Source organism: Molothrus aeneus, chromosome 2 (genome assembly GCF_037042795.1).
Source record: "Molothrus aeneus isolate 106 chromosome 2, BPBGC_Maene_1.0, whole genome shotgun sequence".
Classification (NCBI taxonomy): Eukaryota; Metazoa; Chordata; class Aves; order Passeriformes; family Icteridae; genus Molothrus; species Molothrus aeneus.
Window position 1 is genome coordinate 90,405,314 of NC_089647.1, and position 27,941 is coordinate 90,433,254.

The following is a 27,941-nucleotide window of genomic DNA, read 5'->3' on the forward strand; positions in this document are numbered from 1 at the left end:
ATGCAAAGCAGTAAAATAACATCTTACTTATTTTTTTCTGGAGTAATAGATGAAAAAATAGCACAATATCACATCTCAAAATCATAGTCAAAATCTTTTTTGCTTTTATTCTATTTAATGCTTAATATCTGGTAAAATACAATAAATAATTTTCAGTCTAGGACAATTAGATGTTATGCTCAATAATAAAATGTTCAGAGAGGATGTAAAAATAATATCTTACTATTTAACTTCAATGACAAAGCAGGTCTCATTTTTAGACAGCTGAGAAATTTTCATCCATGAAAGATAAATGAACATATCCTGCCCATTCATAAACACACGTCCATCATTGAAACCAACAGAAGACACACACACCCCCACACATACACATGTATATGTGCCTGCCTTAGAATGTGCCTGCATTAGAATCTAGGCAGAATTTGGCCTGGATCTTACAAAATGGCAGTTTGCAATTGACATTCATGTGTGTTTCATTTTTTAACAAACAAAACTGCAGAATGCTCATGTATTTTACATTTTCCAAATCCTGTTACTGCAACTTATATGAAACATTAGCATATAAAAAGTCATCACCGTACAACCACTTTTTTTTGTCCAAAAGTCAGTGTCAGAACGATAAAAAACAGCTAATTAATTAAAACCAGATTTGATTTATTGTTAATGTGCTGATGTTTGCATTAGCTGTCTTCTGTTTTAAGCACAAGGAATCTATTAAAACATAAAAGGCAAAAGTGGCTCAGAAAAAGACAAACTCTCCAACAACATACTTGTAGCTTTACTAACACTTATCTGACACTACAGTTAATTGAAAACCAATGTAAACACCATGAGGTACAGATACCACTGGACATTCCTCACAACTGTGCAAACTGTGGGCCTCATCCTGCAAACACCACTGGCTCCAGAGCTTCATCCCAGGGCTGTTCCCACTGAGTCCATCTGCAACACCCTGCAGCAGCCCCCGCCCCTGCCACTTGCAGGAAGGGGTCCTGTGGACCCTCATGTCATGCACCAAATACATGTAAAGTGCCTCAGATTTCAAACTGATGCAAATTTACATTTCATTTCTTTAGACTCAAGAAGCTGACATAGCTTCTCTAAAGTCTTATATAAATATTTCCTTAAAATTGCTAGAGGGTCTTCTTTTTCAAGGTAAATCTAATAAAGTATTTTAACTGCTTTTAAATTAGGCAAAGAGTGCTTGAGCTGCTTTTTGTAAAAAAGCAAGAATATTCCTTTGCTGTAAGATATTTTACATATCTCCAGTCACTCTTCCCTTTATTTTACAGAAAGTAAGAGGCAGAGCTGTTATTATTTTGTTGATGCAATTGCCTGTGGAATTCTGAAACAGCCCAATGGATTTTTGTGATGATGCTGAATCTTAAATTCATTCCTTTTCACAAGACTTTTCCCCCAGACTGTTTTATTCTGTTTCTTCAGTCTTTTCAGAACTAGCTCCAGCTGAATTATCTGCCTCATACTGTTTATCAAGAGCATCTTCAAAGGGTTTCCCACTGCAGTCATAGGTTTTACTTGTAGGTCCCATATGTGTTCGGATGCGAGCTCCTGGCTGGTACAACTGCATGGCTGGACGATCCTAGAAGGAAGGAGATAATGGTTAATGCTCTGAGAAACTCATGTGGGACACATATGTGGAATTTTAAAGTTTTGAATCTTTATGAAGAAGGTAGATTTTGTGTTAAGTTACTTTACATTTTATAAGAACTAGGAAAAAAATGACATGTAATGAAAATGGACTGGGTATTCAGCATCTAGTATTCAATATGTGTTGTTTATAACACTATTCTTGGGAGCCAAACATTTTGAAAAAATGAAAAATGCTGCAAAAATTAAAGATCCTATGATACATTTGGCATAAACAAGGAGAAATACTGCAGACAATTATCAAACATGTTATTTTCAGGGAAAACAAAAGAAATGTTGCTACCTTCACTAACATCAGCTGAGAAGAACAATAGCCTGTGCACTTGCAACTCTGCAGATGAAATGTCACACATTACATATAAGTATAAAAATCCAAGACAGACCAGAGAACAGCTCAGCAGGTAGCAGCTAGAAAATTATCCTCAACTGATCATCAATCATTACCCAATCCTTACCAGACTTTAAATATGCAATGCACATTTGAATTATACACATCAGAATGAAATGGCACATTTTTTGCTCCACTTCATCTTGCTTTCCATCCTGAGTATGAGAGTAGGGGAATTTATGTGCTGATAATAAACAAAGTAAGTAAAATTTGAGCATGTGCAGGCTCTGTGAGTGACCCAATCATACACATGCTCTGATCCTGAGAAAATGGAAGAAGGAGCCAGTTTACATGGAAAAGAAACCTCAAACCTGAAAAGGGTGATGCTATTCAGAGCACTCTTTATTTTTGAAATTTCATTACTAAAACACACCACTTAGAAACTCTGCCTAAGAAGTCTTCTCCTGGTAAGGGTGTTTTACTTTCACATAATGTTATGAAGCAACCAAAAGCTCACCAATACCCAAACTTTTTGATCAGTCTTGTGTTAAGTTCAGTAAACAGCCAGCAGCCTACTTAAAGACAGTAGCAGAGCACTGAAACTGTCCTACATCAAACTATACCAATTTTCAATTGCCTTCATAATGAAGTAATATAATAAGTATCTTTTAAGTAATTATTGATTATTGTTATTTCATCCTTTTTTCTTATTCCCAATATGCATTTCCCCTTTTATTTTTCTTTCATCTTTTTTGACCTGCTTGGCTTTTTTTCACCCACCTTTTTCTCCTTCTCTTTAGACCAGATGTCAAGATTCACTATGGAGCCTTATGACAAGTTAGTGCTTTGCAGTGTGGTATGAAATGCATAACACACCTTTCTATATCCCAAACAGCTGCATAAAAGTAGATCCTCAAGCAGTGCCCTTTAGAAAGTTTAAGATAAAGGGTCCAAATGACTTTTCCTACCACAGCCGCTGTAGCCTGTGGTTTGTATAAAAGCTATCACATTACTTACACTGGAAATTTCTCATTTTCTAATTAATTCCTATGAACTTCAGAAAGAGGTTCCATCTCTGACTAAAAATTTGTGTTGACGTTGTCAATGCTATACCTAAGTTGTAAAACTGAGCCCCTAATCACCTATGTGATAAATACTCTAAGGAAAAAAATCACCACACTGCAACATACCTTACTGATGGTGCTAAATTTTTTAGGGAAAAAATCCAGTATTTTAGTCCTAAGTGTGGACTAATCCAGGGACTCAACAAGGTTCCAGAAAGTGATGCAAAGAAATAAAAAGCAGGCAGCTTCTTAACACTTGCCAAAATGTCCCCAGCACCCACCATCCAGTTCCAAGGCTGGAGATTATTTTGACAGATTTCAAGAAGAACATGGCAAGAATGAGGAAAAAAAAAAAAATTTCCCATCTTTCTGTTTCTGAACTTGTAGGGGGATAGAACAGAAGTAAATAAAGGTAGGAGAGAAAGTAATCTTACTCCCTAAAGAGTTGCAGCTGAGCCAATTATTAAGGATTAGGAGCAGGCCTAATGTCAACAGGTTGCAGCTGTAGCCAATCAGAAGAGTGTTATAAAAGAGGAGATTGGTTGCTTGAGGGGAACTGGAGTCAGTTGGTTGCTGTGAGGACAAGGAAGAGTTAGTGCCTAGAGGAGCTGCCTACAAGAAACATCAAGGACGTACAAAACTAGCAATATGGAACCCTTGCAATGTAATGATAATAGAACTCTTGCACTATAATGACAACATGAAGTAGCCATTTTTCTGACTATTCTACAGAAAAATGTTGAGCTGCTGATGAGGAAATGGCTAATGTGTAAATGCAGATAAATCTTAGCAATTCTGCCCAGCTGATCTCTGCATAAAAAAACCTCAGGGCACACCAGGCTTTCTGTGTTGGCACAAGATGACTTCCTTGACATGCACAGTGAGTCCACCTGAACTTGTGCCCTGCACACTCCATGCAGACTCACTCTGCATGTGACCAGTTTACTCTTGTCAGCCTTAGTCCACAGTAGAGATCAGTCACTTGCTTTGAAAGAAGAGTTTCACATGCAGAATAAATTTCTATGCTAACAGTGTTTTGGTCATCTTTTGTAGAAAATCTAGGATCAAGAGAGAGAGAGAAAGGGGCTGACAAGGAGAGCCACATCCTGAAAAGACTCTTGCACATCCATGAAATCAGCCAGCCTGAGAAAAACAATACCCAGATCTCTGGGAGACAACAGGGAACAGCTCTACACACTATGACACAGGCTCTGCTCACACTGGTTTTGCATCTGCTCTTCCCCTGACAACAGCTATGGGGATAAATTTATCCAATGAAATGACAGCCTTTTCATACTGGCAGGTATGTAATACTGTAGAATCCATACATTCACGCTCTCTGAAATAGCTATTTATTTAAGTCTTTATTGTTGCTCTGCCAAGCAATGCCTGGCAAATCCATAATATAATTATTTTATGAGAGTAATGGAAGTATATTTTTAAAAGACTAACATGGCACAGTTTTTAAATTTCATTACAGATCAGAAGTGTAATGATTTTTAATATACTTGTAAAATGTAAGGCTTCCAAGAATAGTATTCTTCAAATGACAGGGTTGAAGTGAAGACAGAAAGTCTTCTATATATTGTGAATATGAATGAGCCTGTAGCCTTAACTTATTTTAACTGCTGTTGTCCTTTGACAACAACCCAGAAAGGAATCTGGGTTTTACTGAAAATGAGATAAAGAATTCTTTTGAAAAAGCATCTTTATGCTGTATTTGCAGAATTTAAAACCTGTGATCTTGAACCATATTAACTAATGAAAGATTATCCTAAATGAATAAAAGAACCTTATTTCTTATGCGCTCCTTTTTGGATGCCATGTCATCACACTTGTCCTCTTTACCCAGTTTGTCTACTGCCTCCACAGTGAAGCTGTAGTTGTAGTTCCCTTTCTTTCCTCTGTCTTGGTTGTATCCTTTCCCCCATTTCAGCTCTTCTTCATTCCTTCTCATAAACTTGTCAAACTCATAGTGAGTTCTATGCTTTCTGCCATCATCCAATCGATACCTTTGTCTTTCAGGTTCTTTTTCTCGAAATCTTCTCTCCAAATCTCTTTGCTCTTTGTCACTATCATTTTGTGACCTATGAGTATGTATGAAGAGAAAGGAAAATCCAAGCAGTTAACAGTAAAAAGAAGCTACAGAAAGACAAAAGTCAAAGCCTTCCTTTGACTTCAGGAGTGTGTAGATAAATTATATACCAAGGTTGTTTTCTTCTCATTACAAAGGGTTAAATGCTGAATGTCTCTCCCATGTATGTCCACCCATGCATTTAGTTGAGAATTGCAGACACAGCTTTACCAAGCTTTTGTGCAACTGTTGTGGAAGGCCCATTCTTCACCTTCTATCCCTCTTTGAAATCCTATCAATAGTTCCCCAATACCCTTCATATAAACACATGCTGTGCTATTAGCTCTTGTAGCCTGGTGTTGAGGTGAGTCATGCATGGATGTATTCCCTTGAACAGGAACATTCAGGATCTGAAGGAATTGTGCAGGTATCATGTATCAATTTGTAAATTTTATGTCTCTGCATAACAAAAATTATTTACTGACATCATAACTTGCAGAAGACATTTGTGAAAATAAATACTTATGTTCCAGGCTTTTGTTTATTGTGTCTCCAAACAATCTAGCCTGCCTTTGCAATTTTATTTCAGCAAAGACCATTACCTTACCACAACATTATATTTAATTTCTGCTATGCTGTAAATTGTTTATAATATAAAGACTATTGGCAATATTTTGCTGCCTGTCTGATAAAATTCTCAGCTCTTATTCACTTCATTGCTCCAGTTCAGCAAATGGGTGTTTCTCTCATATGGCCAGACTGCAAATAATGAAAAAATATTACAAAATAGATTGAACTTCAAAAGGAACAAATACAGGCAGTTTCTTTTCATTACATATGTATAAATACTTAAAATTGAAACAGCAAGTTACTTTTGATAGTCTCCTCATATTTTGGGAAACTGCAGATAGAATCAGAGAGGAATGAGATTTTTCAATGGTGTGGTGATCAAATAGTGATATGCTTCTTATTTGCAATTATTTAATACAAATAAAAGTGTATCTATATATAAACTTTTCTTTTTCATATAACAGAAATGTGAAAATTGGTAGCATCTGTCAATGCCAACTTGGGCATTAGTGGGGCTGCCAAAAGAGGGTCCTCATCTCAGGAAGAGCTGAAAGTCAGAGCAGAACCTGAATGAGAGGTTAAGTTATTCAGCATTTCACAAGACTGAGTTTGTATCAGCATAACACATTCACCAAGTGGAAGCAACATCCCAGCTGTCACAGACACCTGAACCAACCACAGTTACACTGACCCCGTACCTGTAGCATGGATACGTTTACATATCTTATCATATACATATCATATCTAACTAACATGTTAGTTAAGGGGTATGTGGCTGGAAATTGCTTTGCTTCATGTTTAATATGCTATTCCAGAACCTAACTCCAAGTCCTAGCAAGGCTCAGGGCAAGACCTTCTAAAAAGCCAGAAAGATTCTCTCAATTTGTGGTTGCAGTAGTGTCTGATACTTGTCTGTTCCCTTGTCTGTTACTGTTGGGGAGGAAGTGCTGTGTCTGAAGGCAGGCAGGGGACAGGGATACAAACTCCTGTTCCAAGAGTGGTCAAAGTAGATTCCTAAAATTGAGTCACAGTGAACAGGCAGGCAGGAGTGGAAATGGCAGAGTAAGCAATTTCAGAGTATAGGTAGAAGACAAAGTTACACAGTCAGAGAAAGCAGAAATGAATAGAAGTAAAGGGAATGGAAGCACACTTCTGTTTTGATGCAGTTTCAAATTCACATTTGACCATGTAACTTATGCACCAACTGAGATTTTGATTTGTGGTAGGAAGCTTTTGCTACCAAGCCTTTGACATGGTTTCAAACAGGCAATTCAGTCTCCTGCAGGTAGAGCTGGGAGTTATAGCTTATTACCAATTTCTGAGTCAGTGACAAAGTAGTTTCAACTTTAAATCTCAATCCAGCTGAAATAGCTCATAGCTTGCTACCTACCCACTAAAAATCAAGATGAAATCAGCACTTGGAAACACAAGGTAATGCTTACTGTACCTGTGCAGCCAAACAGATTCTGTTTTACATGAGCAAAATATACATGAATGTCTTGTTAAACTTACAGGATCAATAGCAAACAATGTTACATGGCACCACCAAAAGTTTAATCCATAAAAAGCCAGGAAAGTAGTGGGGTCAGCATCCTTGGAGGTATTTAAAAGACATGTAGACATGACACTTAAGGACACAGTTTATAATGGCAGTTTGGTAGTGCTGGGTTAACAGTTGGACTCAATGATCTTAAAGGCTCATTCCAACCTGAAAGATTCTATGAGTAGCAGACAACTGATTTGCCCCTGCAAGTGTTTCTGCGGAGCCTGTTCTGCTTCCTTTCTTGAAGACCATCAATAAAGAAGTTGCTGAATATTTTCAATTTCAGAGTTTCAGGACATGGAATTTTTCAGGAACATTCAGAACATACATATTTTTCTTCATTATTTATCTTGCATATCTTATGGGTAGATCCTGCTTGCCATGGGACTCATGTGCCAAAGGACAAGGATAATATGAGTCATTTCCAGGCTACAGCAGTAATAGAACAGAGCTATGCCTTTTGTTCTTACCATTGCAAATGCAACACAAAAGGCAGCAGGAGACAGAGACAGCCTACTGCATGTATGTATCATAAGGCTTTCATTCACACCTTCACGATTTTGCCATTGTCCCACTTACCTAAACATTTATATGTTTATTGCAGCCAACCCACATGTGAAGGAAAAGTATGGCATTGTGGACAATTCAGTCTTCAACATGAGTAATGGAAGGAGAGACTCACCTGAGCTCTTGATGGGGAACAGGTGAAATAACTGAATGACTTGAGATTTCATGCAGAAATCCTTCCAATCAGGGATTTCATAGCATTTCACCAATAACAAATTGCATCCACTAATACTGCCACCAGGTCAATAAATTGTTACAAAACACCTTTTACCAAAACAACAGGAAGAGATTTGTTCACACACAGAATGAAATTGGTCCTTTGGTGACAGAACACCACTTATATTTAAGCCTTGTGATGAAAGCATTTAAGATCTAAATTAAAGACTAAAAGGTAAATATTACTTACTTTTCCTTAATTTCTTTTAGTGAACTCTCCAAAGATTTGGATTTTATACTCCCAGATCCAGATGATTTATCCCATTTATTTTCCTCAATGTCAGCTTCTTCACCTTTTTCTTTGTGCTTTTCACTGGCCAGTTCATCTCCTTTTTCAGGCTTCTTGAGAAGCTAAGAGATATTTGTTTATATTGTGGTGCAAAATTATTCTCCTCTATTGTACAGGCATTTTAATAAGTACTAAATATATCAGTAACTTGCTAAGATTGGAAATACCTTATTTACATGCTAGGAATATATTTTACAAAGCATGAAATTTAAAGTTATTTTAAAAGGATGGTTTACATTTGTTAAGGAGTGACAGTCATTATTAGGTATTCAACTGCACACTTTCAAATACGTGGAGAATACTGGAGAAAGCACTTACCTATTCTTCTCAGAGCACTTACCTACTCTTCTTTCCTGAGTTATAAACATAAAGACATTATTATGGTCTATGGTTTCTTAGAAATCATGTAACAGAGCTCAATGTCATTGCCCATAAAATAAGAAGCAGAACCTCTACAATACTACAAAGAGAGCAGGATTAATACTTCACTCCTTGAAATATTATATAAAATGTCTGTCACATGAATTGGGATAGGCATGTAGAAGTAGGTGCTTAGTACATCCTGACACAAATACAGATGGGGAAAAACTTGTGATATTAGCAGAAGAGAAGTCATTGCAGTTTTACCTTGAAAATTAGGATTTTCAAGAAGTCTGTTTCTTTCATAGCAACCCATACAGGGTTTCAGCAGAGTATAGTATTACAGGCATAAACTTTATACAAGGACCAACTGTCTCAAATTATTACCCTACCATATCAGTTCTAGGCAGTACACCTCAGTCTTTCTATTCCACCATTTTGTTTCTGAAATGAGCACAGATTAATCTTCTCCAATATTTGAAACTTCTATAATGTTTCTCTCAGGTAATATTATCCTTTACTTTCAGAGACAGAAATAGCTTTCAGGGTCATATCACCACAGATATGTCATGAATACTAGGGCTTTTTGGACAAGCATTTTTAGGTAATATATTTTAAGGATTAAGTCCCTTTTCTTATGAACTTCTAGAGTATTTTTTTTATGCCCAGATATGAAAAACATGCAATTCAGCTTCAGAATTTACTATTTTTATACTTTTAGGTGAAGAAAACTGTTTTCCAAGAACAAATGAGGAAAGAGGTACACAGTTCTGTGGCTTCTCACCACTAGTAAATCTGAGTCAAGCTCTTGCTTTATGCTACAGATTCTTATACCAAATTTCCTCTTTAAAGCAGCCTATAAAGCCTTTCCAATAACAAAAAATGTGATTCAGATGAACAATTTTATCTATGTCATCTTGCAGAAATAAGATGGTTTTATATGGCCTGACTTCTTAGCACAAGATACGCCCTCCTAAGTGATGTCATTAAAATCCATTCAGATTGCTGAAAGGCACTGCAACCTGAAATTAGCATACAATTAAAATACATCAGTTCTGAGCATAAACATAAATATGTGACTCTGCATACGTGGCCAAATGAAGATTTGCATGACAGAAAGTGTTAAAGCTATGTTTCACAGAAACACAGAATCACAGAATATTCTGAGTTAGAAGAGATCCACAAAGATCATGAAGTCCAACTCTTAAGTGAATGGCCCATAAGGGCATCAAACCCACAATAATCTTCAATAATCTTCCAACAGGCTGGCAAAGAACAATTTGGTTCTGTCAGGTAATGCTGGCATGGAATGCTGCAGAGTTGTATGAAGATGTCCAAGTTACCTGCCCTAACTGCACCAGCACACCATGGTAGGTAAGGCCATCAGTCACACTTTCAAACAACACGTTGTCAAAGCTCTACATTACTTCCCCTTCCAGTCAAAACTGGTTTGGTGACTCCACACTGTGCTGTTGTACACTAAATAAACACTGAGATACCAAAGAACTTCTGGATAACTTCAAAAAAGAATAATTTTTTTCATTGATCTCAGTTACCTTGATCCTTATTTCTTTTTCAGAAATCTTCTTTTGCTTCTCCACTTCTTTTCTTTTACGTCTTTCTTCTTCTCTGCGTTTCCTTTTCTCTTCCTCCCGCAAACGTTTCTTCTCCAATTCTCTCCGCCTCCGTTCTTCTCTTTTCTCTTCTCGTATTCTCTGAAGAGTTCAATAATGATTAATTGTAAATTGTCCAACAGAAAACCATATGAAACAGAAATGTGGAACTTCAGGCAAAAGTCTGAACGTACCTGCTTTTCTAATTTTCTATTTTTAATATATTCCAAAAGGGGTGTTGTTCTTCTAGCTAAAACACAAAAAATTTGTGATATAGTGTTCAACTCCTAAAATGTACTCATTTATTTACTTTAGTATTAACCCCCTTTTTCAAGCTTTATCTGAAAGGGAGCTAAGTTATTGATAAACCTATTTGTTTCATGTATTTTTGAAGGCATTCCCATCATTATGCTTTAGAAACACTTCATTTCTTTTTTGCTGTTAGCATTAGAAGCAATAGAAATATGTTGCACGATTATTTGATATTTAATTAAATATCATATCCTTTCAGTTCAAGAGAATGGCTTTTCTCTCCTGCTCATTGAATGGTTATTTCACCAAAAAAAAGAAAGAAATGTTCAGAAGAATCTATTCCTACTTTTTACTTTTGTACATCAAAACCTAGCTATATTGTTGTTCATATACAGCCCACATTACTGTAACTCACATAGCCCTTTTCAAACCCAGTTTTCAAAGTACATCAGGAAGGAAACATTATCAGTCTCATAAAACATTTTCATTTATCTGACATTTAGTATTCACCTTTCCACAGGAAAACAGGAGGAATAACAGATAAGCAGTTTGTCCCAGGTTACATAGGAAAGTATTAGCAGATCCAATAAAACTCTGGCTTCCAGAATTGCTAATAAAACGTCTCATCTACTGGATCACACAGCCATTCTTTTATTACAGAGCTGTCTCCACACTCTGAAATCAAGGTACCTGCCTGAACCATCCCTAAATTCTATAAAAACTTGGAGAACATCATCAAATTATTCATCATGTTCCTTATCGAATTCTTTATTCATGACTGTTAGTACTGAATTCAGACTTCAATTCAGCCTGTACTTACGGCTGTGAGTAGTTACAACAAATTTTGTCGGTTTTAGATATCCCAGAAGAGAAAATGTTTACTACTTGAAATTGCTCTACACTTACATAGTGGATTCTCCCTCAAACCACAGAAAAACATTCTCTATTGAAATGCATGACAAAATTTGAAAGAAAAGAAATAAAAAAATTAATTAGAAAAGTCTTCAACAAATTTGAAATGACATGGCCAAAATCTAGACAATTCATATCCCAAAGACATTTAAATGTTTTTGCATTGAAAGTTGGATTATGCTGGGGGCAACCCATTCATTAATAACAAAATTTTGTTACATAGTTATGAATGGGAAGGCTGGTAGGATTCACTTTCTTTTTAGCAAATGTCAATGGTAGGAATCAACAACCAATAAAGCTTGTTAATTTGATATTTTCCTCCTTCTATTCCTAGATTTTCCATGCTTCCCCATCCTCTCCACCTGCCCATCATTTTGGACAAATTTTAGGCCCCCAGAGCCCCTGTCCGGTCCCTCAGATCTGAGTTTTGCCTCTCTCTCCTGCTCCCTAAGTTCCCCTGCCTGAGCAGTGGCTGCCTCTGGGCACCTTTACATGCTGAAAGAGATCACAAATTGTAACTGAAAAGTCTAGGGAAAGTATAAGCTGCACTGAGAGTTCAGAACTTGACCCTAGTCATGAGTAAGACTGTAGTGCAAGAGGTTTAATGGGAAATTATAACTTGAAGTTCAAGGGAGAGAAGCAGTGTGATGAGTACTACCAAAAGAGGAAGGGGAAAAAGAATGTTTATCCAACTTGAATCTTACCCAACTTATTTATGGACCTTACTGCAAATACAAACCTAAGAGCATTTTCTTAAAAAGTTTAAGAATCTTTAAAAGAAAATAAATTACTAAATGAAGAGCTGTGTCAGCAAAACTTTACATTTTATCTTGTTGTCTACAGACAAATGAGAAAAAAATTGCTGATCTTCATCTTGCTACAGAGAAAATCTCTTTCATATCTCTCTGTCACATAGAAACTGATTAGCCAATGCACCTGGCATGATGCATAAAACATGTTGGTTTGCAGTAACTTTACAGGGAGAAATTCTGAGCATGTGAGGCTCAATTCTGCCACCAAAGTCTTGGGCACATCCTACATTGACATCAGTAGGAGTAACACCTTTGAAACTGGACACACAGCTAAACCCTTACATAATCTTGCTATCAACATGCTAATTGCTGAAGAAATCCTTAGTTTTGTATTGATAGCAATGGCCACAGCTTCGAATGGCAGGAAAAATAAAGCAACTAGTTTGATTTCCTCTGATTTAACAGAAATGAAACATTAAAAGCCTTAAAGCTGCCTTCAGTTAATATTGTTACTCAGAAATCTGCAACTCTCAAGATTAATCATCTTCCCTGATAGAATATTTTTAAGTTGATTTAATCTTGAAACCATAAACTTTTTGCAAAATGCATACTTATTACAAAAGTTTTACTGCCTTTACTCTGCTGTCAACCAGAGAACCATGGAAGATTTGGGGTAAATAAAAATTATTGGGCGACTTCCCTATTTAAAACAGCAACAAACAAGTTTTATTGATAACAGAGTTATCTAAATGTCCATTTCCATTTCCTCTAAATTATTAGAGCTCCAAATCTCTCCAGTTAACTCTCAAACAGCAGTAACAAGTGATAGGAAAGGGGAAATGGCCTCAAGATATAACTGAGCAGGTTTATATTGGATACTAAGAAAATTTCTTCACAGAAGACTGTCAAGCACTGGAACAGGCTGCCCAGGGAAATGGAGTTGCTGTCCCTGGAGGTATTTAAAAGATGTGCAGTTGTGGCATTTGTGCCACCATGGTTTAGTGGTGGACTTGGCACTGTTGAGTTAATGGTTGTGCTTGATGTTCTTGAACAGCAAGGTTCCAACCTAAATGATTTTATGATTCTAATCAAAAGAGGTGGCCACTTTTTCACTGTAAAGAAATAACAGCAAAGGTCAATTTTTTTTCCTACTCAAATGTCACACCTAGGGAAAGACTAATTGTTCTGCATGTTATCACTTGAAGATACACCAAAATTCCATGTCATCCTGAAAACTGCATACTAGCACTGAAGATTTCAGTGCTCACCTTATTTAAAATTCCCCCCAGCACTGTGGAAGCCATGCTGCATGCATACAGAAAACAAGATGTTGCCTTACTTTTAAAGCTTTTCCAGAATCTTGACCATGAGAACAGAGATCATTTCATGTTTCTTAATCAAAGCAGCTAATATCAGGGATCAATGGTTAAGTATTCAGCTATTTTGTATTTTAAAAATAAATCTTTCATCTACTAATACATTGTAAGTATTCAGAATTACTAAAGGCCTATTTCTGAAGCCAGTGTGTGTGCATGCAAAAGTTGAAGTGAAGCCAAATGATTTCATGCATAGAGACTTTAAGGTTTACTGCTACTACTTGCCTGGAAAACAAATATTTAACTGGTACTATAAATCTGTTAGACTGAACAGGCCAGCTCTTGCAGGTAGTATCATAAAGATAAAAAGTAAGATATTGAATATTCTCAATAATAAGAAAAATCAAGAAAACAGACCAATGAGTTCCCTTGTTTTGGCCTCAATCTCTCCCAAAAGAATCTCAGGATTGGCACAGATCTTGTCTTCATCAGCACAATAATTCTCTAAAAATTTCCTATATTCTGGATCTGTGAAGAAAAATTTTTGAATTATATTAATACTTTGCAATACATAACAGAAATTTTCCACTGTGATGTCAAGAAAAGATGCTTACCATCTTCAATGCTCCCAGCTTTGGCATCTTTCTTCTTCAGCTTCTTTTTTGAAATCTTCTGAAATGGAGCAAATTCAACCACTGCAGGATATTCCAAACCTAAAAAGAAATCAATCCTTAATTTTTTTGAGGGGGAGAAACATTCCCTACCTTCAAGCAAGATCTACCAAACTCTTGAACACACATTGGGAAGTCTTATGTGAAAACAAATGTAAATGTTTCTATAACTCACTCCTAAACTTCTAATGAAAAGTTACATGAAGAGGTATTTAAAATTTTTAAAAAAGATCTTTTATTTGGATATGCTGACAAGACTGAAAATGAGGATGAATACTGTTGCAAAATAAATTTTTGGCAATATTATTTATAGCTCCCTCTTAATTATTCACAGAAATTGGTTAGAAAAATCTATCACAAAATCTCAGTCTGACAATGATTAAGTCAATGATTATTATTAGGAAATAAGTCTGGAACTGTTGAGTTGCTTTTCTAAGGCTTTGTTGCCTAAAAGCCTAAAAAATAAATAAATGCCAGGTAATATGCAATAAAACAACAAAGCATCTCCTTTCAGAACCACAACTGTAAAACTCAGCACACGGAATTGTGTGTAACTTCTCTCTTTACGATGGACTGTGCAACTCCTGCCTGTGTTTTTATTGGCAGGGATTCTTTGCTTTGGGTTGGCTTCTTCTGTGGACTGGAGTCAGAACCATGTGTGGGGTTTGAATTGCACTTGATTTCCACTTGCAGCAGGTTCAAGATTACACTTTGCTCAAGTACAAGGAAAACTTGTCTTCAGTCTGCTAGAACATTTGTTAACCTTATTGAACCTGCTAATCCTTGTCTCAGTTTTAGCCTCAAAATTCAATGCTGCCACAAGCCTCACCAGAGAGCACTTCTGATCAAACCTTGTGCTTTTTAATTGTACAAGCAATCATGTCAAACTGGCCAACTGTGTCCAAGCTTAGTTTTGCAGAGTATTCTGGCTTTAGTCCAGCATAATACTGAAGAATGTGCTGAATTTAGGGAAAGTCTTAGCAGAATCATTAAAAAAACTTCTTTCTAGTTTTAAATTTTAAAACACTCAGAATTTTAAATCTGGGAAATGCACACTGCTAGGAATGTTTTGTTCTTCATCTCTACAAAAACCATCTAAATCTGAGGGACATTAGAAAGAAATAAAACATCACAGGTAGGAAATGCTGAAGAGGAATTAATTGATTTGACACCTTCTTTAGAGATCAGTTTCTAGTAAGAGTGGGCAGGACTACTTTTCACAGGACCTCTGCAACACTGAGTATACAGAATAGAAAAATGTTTGTACAAGAGAGCCACAAATCTACGTCTATTTTACATAACCTATGCAACTTTTTACAGAAGGTATGCCTGAATGAGGCAAGGAACTGCTAAAGTTCTGCTAAACCCCTTCTTATTGATGGCAGTTTCATATTCCTGCAGACGACCTGGGTTTATCTACATCTACATTACAGACTTTTTTTTTACTGTTGGGCAAACATTTTCAGACTGAACATTTTAAAACTGGCAATCAATTTTGCCATTCTTGTTCTCAGAACTCAACTCAAGATGTCTACAAAGGCCCTAAAAATTCAACCTCTACATGTCTTAAAAGTGGGCAACCAAAATGTTGAAGGTTTCTTCTTGCTTTTTCCAAACAGGAGTAAGTGGCAGAACTTTAGCTCAGAAACAATGAAGATGTAAAAATCTGTGCTCACAATGTGTTCAGTTACTATTGTAATGAATTGTGAAGTTTGCATAAGGTAATTTCTTAGTATGGTCTTGATAGTGCATTGCCTAAAGTATAAAAATGCACATAAAGCATGCACACCACATAGACAAGCAAAACTGGATGGACAAATATATTTTGCACTTTATTATATTTTAAGTGATAAATGTTAACATATTTTGTATGTAATTAACTGCCTAGTGATGAAATAATGGCATAACTAGGAAAAAGAAAGCAAATTAATGCTCTAAATTGGTATATGTATACATAGACATTTAATATCTTACAAACAGTCCAACCTTTATTATCAATGAAGACATAGCCATCAAAGCGATCTCTAAAAAGAAGGATGTCCTCAGGATTTCTAAAGTTAATGTATGCTCTTGAGTAGAGATGAGGATAAAGGCTGCAACAAGAAATTTTATTTTATGTTACTTATTATTCTTTTCAGGGCTAGGGAAAACATAAAACCAGAGGAATCACATCATAATTCTCATCTTCTCTGAGAAACTGCTACCTTAAGCAGTCTTTACATTTACACATGTAATGATATATATATATATATATGACAAAAAGTAACAGGACATCAGAGTTCTGTATGCAACTGTGAAATTTATTCTGAACTGACACAAATATTTCCAGTTTATTTTGTCCCCCTAAATTGCAGAGCATACATTTCCAACTGTGCAGGATCAAAACTTTAATATTTCCCAGTTTAAGAGAGATGAATAACAGCAGTGCTTTTGGGGAACATCTTGGGCATACTAAGAAAAGTCTTGTATCACTGAAAAGGAAAGGTTAAGTAAAAGACTGCAGTGAAGTGGCAGCTTCCAGGCTGTCACTGTATTTAAATAGATTTCCACCTTTAAGAGAGAATAAAAAGCCTAATAGTTGGCAATATAATCCACTGAATTATACACAAATAAATAAACTCCATCAGACATCCATGTATTATCAATGTACATGCAACGTCTAGTTGTGACCAACAGCTGCTGTGAAAATCCAAAGCATAGCAAAAGAAACAGGTGCTTAAAATAATTCTGATTCTTCAAGAATTTATTGGCGTAGATCCCACTCCATGGGTAAATGTTTAATGTGCCTGATAAAAACCTCAGGGCTGGCACACCACAACCATGATGAAACAGAGGTAATGTAATGAATTAGAACTCATCAGCTAAGTTATTGTGAGTCATGGCATGTACATGCTTTAAACTCCTGCAACTGCTATATATAAGTCAGTTTGTATTAAGTTGACTTAATGATGACTACATATTACATCAAGTTTCTGAACAAATCTTAACACAAGCCGATATCTTTAAAATACCTACAATTCTATAATTCCAATAGTTCATAATTCCATTGTCACCTATGGCCTGTCTTCAGACCAACTCGCCACTGGCACCAGGAGACAATAAACACACAGAGCTGCAATTGTATTTCAATCCCATAGCTCTTTCAAAATCAGATTTCACAATGAGTGAGAAAGAGCAAAATATGGATTGGATCACAGGATCCATGCATGTGGCAGCTCAAAGCAACATTGCTCCTAAGTAAGTTTTTTCTTTTTAAAATATGCATCCATATGGATTCCACTTACAGTGTTAGGAGGAGACCATAAAGAGCAGTGCTGTCAATCACCAATGGTTTTGTACACCCACCAATTTTGTGTTTGATCCTGTAGCCAGAAGAAATGTTAAAAAACCAAAACAACCTAGAGGGCTTTCTTCATTTAGCCACTTTGTAAATACCAGCTATGAAGTGTTTCTACAGCTTGAAGAAGATGAACTATTTCCAAGGAAGAGAGGAAGAGTCATTTTATCCATATATAGCCAGTATATTTTGACATTCTAGCATAGGAACAGCATTGTGTGAATGGTAAGTGGGTAACTGCTAGGGCATGCCAGGGCTGAGAGATGCTATAGCATGGCTGCAGAGTTATCACCAAGCTGCAAAGCAGATATAAAAAGACAGATTTCTTCTCATCAATTTCAAAGAAGACAAAATGTAACACTTTTCATAATTACACAGACTTAAAAGATGTATTTTAAAATGCATAAGGAGGGAATTTTATTGTGGCAATCTATAGCTGTACTGGAAGCAATGTCTCTGTGCTGCCTAATGGCTACAACTGTAAAAGTCTCAGATAACTGGGGCTCCCATGAAGAAGGAAATTTCCTTCTCTGTCATATCAACAGCACTATTTTTATCTTTCATGTGCTTTGAGGTTTAAATTAAACAAGGCCTGACATTTGACTGATATGATTGTACCCTTGAAGTGCTAAACATTCATCAGATAAAAATCTTGAGGGAACATTATTTTCATTCCAGTTATTACCTGAGATTGAGGAACTGAGTTTTAGTCCCTAGTCTAAATAACTACTCCACTGTTCTTTCCATCTTCAGCTTTTGTAAAATACTAAAACTTTCTATAGATTAAAGACTGTTACTTGGACAAGGGTCCACTCCTACATTACTGTGGCACTTCTCTGCCTCAGTGCACAGCAAGTAGATTCATCATACAGTTGGAATTTTTTTTTCCTGTAGGAACTTAGAAACTTATGGTTAGACTCATTGTGAAACTGAACTGAAAATACAAAGGCTTGCTCCTTCCTTGTTTCCTTCAGCTGGTATATCAATGCAATCTCTTTCACCTTCTTTGGCAACATAATCTTTTCTTGGTACACAACACAATATTTTTCTGGCTCTTTCAGCTTAAAAAGAGTGAATAACTTTCAAAATGGAGGAACATCTGATATGATTATTAAGCACTCATTAGTAAGAACTAACTGAGTCTGTATAAACAGGACTCTGGAAAACAGATTTAGAATTTACCTTGCAAGTAAGAGATCTAGTGTTGTTGCTATACATTTTTAACATCTTCAAGAACTTCACACGCATCAGCAGAAACATACAACAATGTAAAGGCATGGTTGAGCACAGCAGGATATTGATGTGCAGCACAATAACACAGCACTGTCTGTCCATTACTGTAGCTAGGTTTGGGGTAGGAGGATGCAGAAACAGAGCTGCGACAACGCTTCTCTGATGGAGCCACTTCCACAAAAGAGCTGGTTCTCATATGCATGTGAGTTAGCTATCACGAGTGCTGAGTGCACAAAAGCCACCCAATTGAGTGTTTCAAACCCTTGTCTTAGGCTTCTTACCCAGCAAAGTGCACAGTGTGCCTAAAAAAGTGAGTAAAATTCACATTCTAGGTGGGAAGCTAACTAAACCTAGCACATTTGAAATACTTAGCACTGAATTGCATATGTATCACTTTTACTCTAGGTTTCACACACATGATTTCCAGCAGCTACTCCCCACCCTGGATTGTCTTTACCTATCCACTCAGAACTCAACAGCATGGTCATGCAGCAAAGAATGCACAGGGCTTCACAGGGCTACAGGCACTCTGAGGCTAACATCCCCTCCTAAGAAGAAACACTCTTGCTTGACTTTTGTACTTAGTATTTAGCAGTTACTGGCTAAAATTCCCTTTACTCTTCAGGATTTTGTCTTCCAGCTGAGTCCTACAGAAGTGAACTCTGTGTGTCTCCTGCTTTTTTCAAGTATCTACCACCACAGATTTCATTCAGGATCTGAAATTCAGTTTTATCATCCAAGAGCTGGATCCATTTTGCCATATGTTTGCTGTCTATAATGCTGCTTTCCATACGTATAATGTTTTGGACAGATGCACTGCACATGTCGGCACTTGGAGCAATCTCTATGGAAATAACCCAGATGAGTCTGAATGTACACACATTTATTCATTCCAACACAATGTTTCTTTTTTCTTTTTCTGCTCTGCATTCAAGGGTATTCAATCTTTCAGGGTACATTTATTTCTGTAACACTTAGTCTATCATCTTTTTAAGTCCTTATTTTTCTAGCAACTTTAATAACAAACACATTCTAAATGTTTACGTCTTCTACAATGTACCTTTTAACACAATTGTGTAAAAAGATTGATATACAGGAACATAATTTTAAATAGTTATTTACAGTCTAAACAGCAACATATTAACTATAAAGCCAGAAATCTCATCTTAGTAAAATACTTATCAACTCATGAATCATGGTGGGCATTTATAAAATATATACTTACATGTATATAGAGCTCTAAAACTAAATTTTGGAGAGTCAAATAGCTCCTCCACCCATTCATACAATAATTGATAACTCATCATTGACATTGTCATGTCAATCTAAAATCCCCTGGCCCTCATCCTTGTCATCTTCTGTGGTCATTCTCATTATGGGTGAAACTGGTACAATTTCCAATAAGCTTAGTCTTTCCTTTTTACAGCTCTAAATGAGCAGTTTGCCTGGCAGAGGAAGCAGAAACACCAGAGTTGTGCCAATCAAAGCCTGTCAATTATTTCACCCAGAACACAGTAGTGGTGGTTCCCTTGAAGCACTAAAGGCACTGCCCCTTCAGTGCTGCAGCTCCTGGGTGCAAACCTACAGCCTACAGTGGTAATGCTGTTTAGCTACAATAATCCTGAGCACAATGTTGGGAAGATGTTATGGAGGGAAAAAGAGGAGTGCTCTTTGGAAAAGCTTTATCACTCTGAGATACATGGCATGACACTGAGTATTTGAACTGTTTTCATGCAAGCAAGGCTTGTGTTCAGATTTCTTTCCTTTCATAACCTCACAACACTATCAACAATTACTGGCGCTCAGCACTCAATGCCAGTCCAGAGAGAGTACCCAAACCCTGAAGGGCCAGAGATCAATCACTTGACTGGTGATTAGTCAAATCTTCAGAATAAGCTCAGAAACCTTTACTAGCAGACAAAAAGGAGAGAGCATCTGGAAAAAATAGTTAATATTTGAAGTCTGAGTACACGACAGTCTATCAAGAAGGCAGAGTCTTTATTATCATCTATAAACAGTGTTTTGTTTGCATTTTGATGTCAATATGCAAGAGAAAATAAATGTAATGCAGTGAATCAGATGAATCTGAAAAAGGAACGAAACACAAGTCACTTTCTGAAATGATTTTACTGAAATAGATGTAACTGAAAAACTGAAAATTACATTAATCACATGAAATTTGAAAAAGTTTTATAGCTTACCTATAACACAAAATTGTAAACTTAAAGATAACACTTACAAAGATATAAAGATTACAAAAAAAGAGAAACTGGAGTTGATATGCATATCTTTTTTTTGTCCTCTAGGATGAATTATCTTGGAAATAAAAATGTAGAACCAGCTACAGTTAGACCTCTCTAGTGCCCTTATCAACAGCAACTAATAGAGAATGTCAAGAGAAAATTTATTAAAAAGGGGAAAATGTACAAATATTGCACTCAGTTCATAACTGCAAGTATCTGCAGCCTAGGGACTTTGTAATACCAAACTTGAAACTTATGTTTAGGTTTTCATAGATAAATATCTGTCTAAGTATTTGTCTAACTGCTCCTGACCCATTTCCAACATTCATCATTCATGGCATGAATTTCTGAAAAGCTCAAAAATCTGAATGAGCCTATAGAAACTTCTGTGATGTAGTAACACAGGATGTGGTTAAACTGAGATGTTACAGCTCTTAAGGAAACTTGTCTGCTTCTGCATCAAAGCATCTCTATGCTCCTTTCCAACAGATCCTCTTCACTGAGGAGTTCTTCAAATCCTTCTCATTTTCATCTTCACATGTTTTTGTTTTCACTGAATTCTCTGGATTGCTTGCCACTATGCACATGGTACAGGATCTAGAAAAAAGCTATTCAGTGAAAGACAGAAAACATGCCAACTTTGTTCTGTAGCTTTTCCTGTTAGCTGGAATGACATGAAGACACATGCACAGAGTTTGCTGAAATCTTGTGAACTGCCCATAACATGACAGACTATGGCAATATAATGCCTTACACTTAAAAAGTATTCTCTGCTGGGTAAGAGAAGACTGAGAGTAACCCTGATTAAACTTTTACTTTCTGGAAGTTTATTGTATATTCCTCAGTGGGTAACGTAAAGAGATGACTCATAAAAAGATATTTGTGGGTATGTGTCAGTATTTGAACAAAGGGGACAAAAGAGACAAGGTAGTCTTAAGCCAGTCAAAAAACAAATAATCAGTCAAGCCAAAACTGCAGAATGGCAGTGAAATGCCCACATAAACTGTGTAGTTTGCTGAAAGAAGCTGTAGCCATACAAACCTGGTAAAGATAAATCCATTCCAAAAAGATCCATCTTTTGTCTGAAAACACATTTTTTGAAAAGCAAGATGAAGAAAAATGGAACGAACACAAAACATTTCATGCTAAAAAATTCAAATTTAAATGAATTTTTTTAGTGAGTTTAGATTTGTGAAGGCAGAAGAGAATAACATTACAAATGACAGTGTGAAAAAACAGTATCTTTCATTGGTAACCTGCCATATATGCAATTAAACGAGTGAATAGCAAGATTTTTGGGTAATCCAAATTTCATCACATAGGAGAGAAAATGAAGCTTTATATATGCAAGTATTGTCAGTGCCTTCTCTTTTCTAAAGAGGCTGACTCCCTAAATTCTTATGCAAACTTTTCTGGAAAATTAAAACTGGAATTTTTTTAAGTGTTAATTGGCATTTGTGCATCTAAACACAGTGAGAACCGACGCTCTTCTTGAGAGAATTTTTGGTTGGCCTTTGGTATTTTCCTCTTATCAAATGAACAGCTGGGACAGAAGCCTTAAAGAAGCCCACTTGGAAATAGAGATGACAAAGTTCAGAAGAGCAATGTAAGGTACAAAGATTTCCAGTCAGAGTAAGTTCTCCTCCTTCCTCACTTCGCATCCTTTGTAGTTTTAACAGAAAAGCTGAAGCACCTACTATTTTGCTGCTGCACTCATGTGCAACTACCTAGGTCAGAAAGGGTCATAATTTCTCTAAATAAACATTTATTTCTTCTTGGTTGTGAAACTGACTCTAAGAGAATCCCTAACTTCAAAATTTGGTCAGCAATAAAGAGTCAGCATCCCTCTATAGTCAGTGGAAATAATCTCGAGCCAGTGGAGGGGTGATTCATCACACACTAAGATATGACAAGATGGATCTTCAGTTTTTCAGAACACGTGAAGTTTGAACATACATGGTGTTTTGTTTCTCTTCTGGAAACTGATTTATTCAAAAGGGAATTGCATTTTACCACTGTGATGCTGAGTAAATTATGTAACTATACCAGCAATTCTGATTTAATTTAAATCAGCCAATATTTCTTCTTTACTTTTGCATGAGACAAAAATGAATAAAACTAGATTATTTAAAAATCTGTAGAAGCACATAAAAATCCAGGCAGGTAAATGAAGAAACCAAACTCAAATGGACTCATAAAAAGATTCTGTCATTGTTTGCCCCAGAATGAATCTTGCTCACAGCCAATTAAGCAGGCTGTTACAGTTTATCAATGAAGGTTAAAAGAAACATCAGGGTTTCAAACTACATTATGGCCTATTCATACAAAAAAAAATTCACTTTAAAATCTGCAGTGTAAAGGAAAAGAGCAGGAATAGGAATGTCATTGTCTCTGCATATGCAGCCAGCTTTCAGAAATATTTTAAGGAGTAGACTGAACTATTCAGAGACAATGACTCAAAACATTCCTCATTTGTGGAGATGCTTGGTTGAGATGGAGTAGGTGAATTTTTAGTCGTGTAATGGCTAAACCTCTGATCTGATAAGGCACAGGATGAATGATGGGCTGTGACTGAGATAAGAGCTGAATCCCCTGGACAGGATTGTGCCCCGTGTCATGCTAAGCTGTGCTTCCTTGCACAAACCACTGGGATGTGGGGCTCCCTCTCCTCTTCCTGAGAAATGCGGGGAACTCTGAGAGTGACCTGAGCGGGTTCATCTCTGCTGATGGGACACAATGGGGCACAACTGACTCAACTGTGCTGCTAGCATGGGCAGCCGTGCTGTCTTAGAAGGTGTCCCCTGATACACATTCTTACATAAAGCTCCCCTCCCCAGAGGAGGCACCTGATTTATATTCATCTGAACCAGAGTGAATTTAGACCCAAAAGATGCTGTGTTCCGCCATCTTCTCCCTCCACTTATTTGGGACTTCCCCCCAACTCCTCCTGCCAGATCTGGATCCAAGACTGCACAGCAACCAAGTCTTATGGCAGGACCTATGGGTAGTGAGACCCTCACACTCTTGTACTTTGTTTTTCTTTCTTTTGTGCTTTTCTTTCCTTCTTTCTTTCTTTCTCTCTCTCTCTCTCTCTCTCTCCTTGTCTGTGTCCTTGGGTGATGTTGTTGCACTTTCATATTACAATACTTTCATGTTGTATTGCTATAGATAATAACCAGCAAAACAGCTCCATACCTGTTTTCCTTTGCAGCCAAGTTGTTCTATAATAAACCCTACATTGTTTATTTACAAATATTGATCATTCAGTGTCACTTCACACTATCTTGCCCCAATGGATCTAGCAACAAGAACGTGGGTTATCCCTACCTTCTGAGGCAGGCCACAATAGTAACTCAACAAAAATAATAAAAAGAGGAAAAACACGTGATTTGGAATGTCCCACATACCTTGATTAGGTTTTCAGCACCTGAAAACCTACAGAAACAGCTCATCCTCACCTGGGATCAGCAGTGCAAAACTCAAAATAATCATGGGCAGGTAAAGGATGCAGCTGTTCCTCCAGTTGCTCCTTGGTTAGACAAGGAGGAAGCCTTCGAATAACCACCTGCATATATAAAAAGAAATGGAGATTTATATTTGATCTAAATACTGTGGAAACAGATGGCACAAATTCCCTGACTCAGTTCCTGCAATTGTTTTGAAACTGTAGGATAACTGACATATTCTGATGAACAGCCTGAGAACCATTGCAATTTAATCATCAACCTAAAAAACAGATATTGATTAAATAAAAATTTTACAGTATCTCTAATAAATTATTTAAACTAGCTTTTAAGTCTTGTTACAGCAGTATTTCAGTGTAATAGGTCTCTGTCCAGTTGCTCCTGGCCAGGGTTTTTCAGGGCAGCCTCTGAGAGGATGCTGGGGCTGCCCAGTGCAGAGTGCAGCAGCTCCAATGGATCTACCCCAGGGCACATCTGAGCCCCTTAAGCCAAATCAGGGTGACTCTGGGAAAGGTGTTTGAGAATGGACAGGAAAGGTAGCAAGCAATGGGTGAGACAGAGGAGTAAAGGGTGAAAAAAGTGTAAGACACAGCCCTGCAGACAAACAGGAGAAGGAGGGGAGGAGGTGCTCCAAATGCCAAAGCAGAGTCCCTTGAAGGAGATCATGGTGAGGCACACCGTTCCTCCACATGCCATGAAGGACCACAGTGAGAAGACATCCACCTGCAGCCCATGGGGGACTCCATGCCACAGCAAGTGGAGATGCCCTGAAGGGTCCTGCAGCCTGTGCAGAGGAGCCCACACTGGATCAGGTTTATCCTGAAGGCCTGCAGCCCATAAAGGAGACTCATGCTGCAGCAGGTCATGAACAACTGCAGCATGTGGGAGGGACCCTCCTGCAGCACTTCATGAAGGACTGTATCCCACTGTGTCCCATGTCAGGTCCCCCATGCCGGAGGAGGCAAGGAGTGTTAAGGAAGACAGAGCAGCAGAGAGGAGCTGTTATGTCCTGTCTGCAACCTCCATTCCTCATCCTTCTGCAGTGCTTCCAGGCAGAGGAGGTTGAACTTGGGAAGGAAGAGAGGAGGTGGGAAGGTGTTTCAATCTTTTTTTTTTTAACAGTCCTCTCTAATTTTTAGTTAGCCATTAAGTAAATTAATTCTCTCCATATTAGAACCTGTATCCTGAGTTAGAAGGGACAAGGACCACTCAAGTCCCACTCCTGGCTCTGCCCCAAGAATCACAGTGCGTGCCTGAGAGCATTGGCCAAATGCTTCTTTAACTGTGTCAGGCTTAGTGCTGACTATTTTCTTGGGGAGCATGTTCCAGTGTCCAACAGCCCTCTGGGTGAAGAACCTTTTTCTATATGCAATCTACACCTCCCCAGACACAGCTTTGTGCCATTCCTTCACATCCTGTCACTGGCCACCAGAGAAAGTATCAGTGCCTGCCCCTCCATTTTCGTTTGTGAGAAAGCTGTAAGAAGCTGCTATCAGGTCTTCCCTCAGCTGTGTCAGTTTTTCCTGTGATGACACTTTGTTTCTTCCAACATACCTTATTCCTGGATCTTGCTGAGGGAGGAGTGCAAGAGGGTGACTCTTGCACTCTGTGTGGCTGCAGGTCAGCCACCCAGAGTCAACCCACTACACCAAACTAAACTGCCCAATAATAAAGGCCAGGAAACTGTGTAGAAACCTCTGGCTGAATGATGCCAGCACACAAAGCAGTAAAATGGCCATCAAACTTCAGGCAACCTGTTTTAATTTCTGAGTATTTTAATATCTGAATTTAACTCTGCTGAGCTCTGAGTTATACTCATTTTCAGTTCTTCAGTTTTCCAATTAAAAAAACCCCCAGGAATAAATCAAATGTCACAGTACTTCAAGGAGTCACAGAATTGTCAGGGTTAGAAGGGATCTCTGGTCCAACCCCCCTGCCAAGGCAGGGTAGCCTCGAGCAGGTGTCACAGGAACGTGTCCAGGTGGGTTCTGAACGTCTCCAGCCAGAGAGGCTCTGTGACACCCCTGGACAGCCTGTTATAGTCTGCAAGTATTATACGAAAAATGCTCGAATAATGAAATAGAAGAGAGATGTGCTCTTGCCCTTGACAGAAGCTGCTTTGCCACAGCAATAGCCAGCCTTGACTCCACAATTAAAGGTGAAATTATTTCCAGCGCTGACGCTGGGGGTCTCCCAATACTCCAGGGAATGAACACTCTCATTCTGCAGATGAAGAAATTCCCGTTACAAACACACGGACCTCCTGACATCGGGCTCGGTCTGTCCCCTCACGGCAGCCTCCCTCCCACCGGAGCCGCCCCCGCCCCGCGCCGCGCTCGCGCCCCCTCACTTTGCTCAGCGCCGTTTTCTTCTCCTCCCGCTGTTTCCCCGGCGCCAGATGAAGCGGCGGCGGCGGCAGCGGGGACGGCGGCGGCGGGTTCGGCGGAGCGTCCGTGTCGCGGCGCGGCGACTCCTGGAGCAGCGGAGCGTCCATGGGCCGCGAGTCGCGGCCGCCACCCCGGCCCGGCCCCAGCCCCTGCCCTGCCTCCCGCTCCGAGCGCATGGAGCCGCCGCGCCCGCAGCCGGGCGGAAACCTCGCGAGAACGGCCGCATGGCTGGCGGGATCTCGCGAGGCTCCCCCCGCCAGCCGTGGGGAGCAGCGGCGGCTCCGTCCCCGTCCCTGATGGAATTGCGCAGGGCGCCCACGCTGCCGGTGCGAGGGGAGCACACAGAGACGTGCCCATTTCCCTCCTCTCACGGGTGCCTTGTCACCCCGGCCTCAGAGCGGCTCGAGGGCGGGAAGGGCACCGACACCCCGGGGTGCGTTATTCAGTCTTTGGATGCAGGTTCTAAGGGGTAGCGAAATTCCGGGGAGAAAGCAGTGGGGAAAAGGAAATAAAAGGCCATTAACCATTACTAGTGTGAGGCCAGGAGTCTTATGCCCGCAGGGAGGCTCTGTGATAATTAAGCAGTGCCTACACTTCGGCAATGCACGCCAGCCTGAGCCCCAGAGGCAGCAGGGAGAGCTCTTCCAAAGGTGCCTCCAGTCCTTCTGCCTGGCTTCCTCAGGAACTGTGGTGATAGGACAAGGGAGAGTGGGTACAAACTGAGCAAATTGTGCCTAGATGTTAGCAAGAAACTTACAGTGAGGATGGTGAGGCGCTAGAATAGGTTGCCCAGGGAGACTGTGGATGCTCATCCCTGGCAGTGGTCAAAGCCGGGTTGGACAGGGCCTTAACCAACCTGGCATAGAGGTGTCCCCCCATGGCACTACAGGATCTTTAAGGTCCTTTCCAGCCCACACCATTCTATGATTCCATGATTATTCTAAGTACTGACCCATCAATTAGAGCAAGGGTTTTTAGTCTTAGATTGCAATCAATGAATTTTGCAATATCTAGATCCAAAAAGTTTCTTGAAATTCCTGTGTGAGTTGGAATATCTTGGACTAAATCTTCTAGAATTGGTG

At 38.5% G+C, this 27,941-nt stretch overlaps 1 protein-coding gene across 1 annotated transcript; it reads right to left on the reverse strand.

The window, feature by feature from the left end:
- Nucleotides 1-1,396: 1,396 nt before the first annotated feature.
- Nucleotides 1,397-27,085, reverse strand: UPF3A (UPF3A regulator of nonsense mediated mRNA decay). Its single transcript, XM_066545278.1, is given in 11 exon segments — nt 1,397-1,600; nt 4,853-5,147; nt 8,221-8,381; nt 10,236-10,394; nt 10,487-10,542; nt 13,942-14,052; nt 14,139-14,237; nt 16,182-16,288; nt 24,467-24,573; nt 26,823-27,044; nt 27,047-27,085. Coding segments are annotated over 11 exon segments (1,530 nt in total). The 3' UTR covers nt 1,397-1,426.
- Nucleotides 27,086-27,941: the final 856 nt, after the last annotated feature.